General features: G+C 43.8%; 1 protein-coding gene across 1 annotated transcript in view; it reads left to right on the top strand.

The window, feature by feature from the left end:
• Positions 1-26: 26 nt before the first annotated feature.
• LOC103394699 (retinoic acid receptor beta) overlaps positions 27-1,049 on the top strand; it is a 30,465-nt gene continuing 29,442 nt past the window's right edge. Inside the window, exon 1 of the mRNA XM_008332117.3 lies at positions 27-811. Coding sequence (XP_008330339.1) covers positions 655-811 — 157 coding nt within the window. The 5' untranslated portion in view covers positions 27-654. The remainder of the gene's footprint in view (positions 812-1,049) is intronic.

Raw genomic sequence — 1,049 nt, 5'->3', positions numbered from 1 at the left:
ATCTATCTCTCTTTGCTCCTCTCCTCAGCTACACGCTGGGGAGCTGCGGCGTTGTCAGCTTGCCTGGGTCATTTGAAGGTTAGCAGGCTGAGAGAGGTTCACACAAAGTTCACTGGCATATATTAGGCTATTCAATCTTTCATCCTCTGCCAAAACTAGTTGGAAATAAGCAGACGAGGAGTAGGCGGAGTATCGGCAAGGTATCGGCGAAGATGGGGAACACGTGCTTTAAAAAAAAGAGTCCGGGTAATTATATTGGATTTTTGAATCGATCATAACGCTGCGACGTGTGTCGACGATAGAGACGCACCGGGTTTCAGTGCCCACACATGGATGATGTGAGTTTTTTTTTTTTTTTTTTACCCAGGCAGACTCCGGATCAGTTCTCATCCAGCAGTGCACCAGGTGGACTTCGGGTCGAAAGGAATTGAATTTTGCTCGCAAATATTTCTTAGTTTTTGGTCAGAAATAATTAATGAGTCTCGTGCGGGACGAATGCGGAGAATGAGATCCGCCGCGTCAAGAAGAAGATGAAGAAAAAGGAAAGGGAGAGGAGGAGGAGGAGGAGGATTGAGGAAGAATAAAGGACTTTTGATAGAGTTTTTTTTCCGGCTTCTAAATTATTTTACACGCAGCACTAGTTGAGCAACCGTTATGTTCGACTGCATGAACGTGCTGGCCGTCAGCACCGGGCAGATGCTGGACTTCTACAAGGCCGCTCCGTCCTCCTGTATGCTGCAGGAGAAGGCACTGAAAGCCTGCATCCACGGACTGACGCATCGAGAGTGGAATCAGATACGGAGCGCACAATGTAGGTACAACTTCTGATCACCTTCTTCTTGTGCTTTCTCATATTGCACGCACAGCAGCCCCGGGTAATGATCATAATGATAAGTATTATTATTATAATGGTGTTGACGGCCATGCTACAAGGGACATTTACAAGCAATGCAGGAGTAAAAATTAAAAATGTATATATATATATATAAATATATATATATATATATATATATGTTTCTGTATTTTATATTATGTACTTGCCATTGGAG

This window comes from Cynoglossus semilaevis, chromosome 18 (genome assembly GCF_000523025.1).
Source record: "Cynoglossus semilaevis isolate Cse_v1.0 chromosome 18, Cse_v1.0, whole genome shotgun sequence".
Taxonomy (NCBI): domain Eukaryota; kingdom Metazoa; phylum Chordata; class Actinopteri; order Pleuronectiformes; family Cynoglossidae; genus Cynoglossus; species Cynoglossus semilaevis.
The sequence above is the reverse complement of the archived record's forward strand: the minus strand, read 5'-3'. Positions and strand labels throughout refer to the sequence as shown.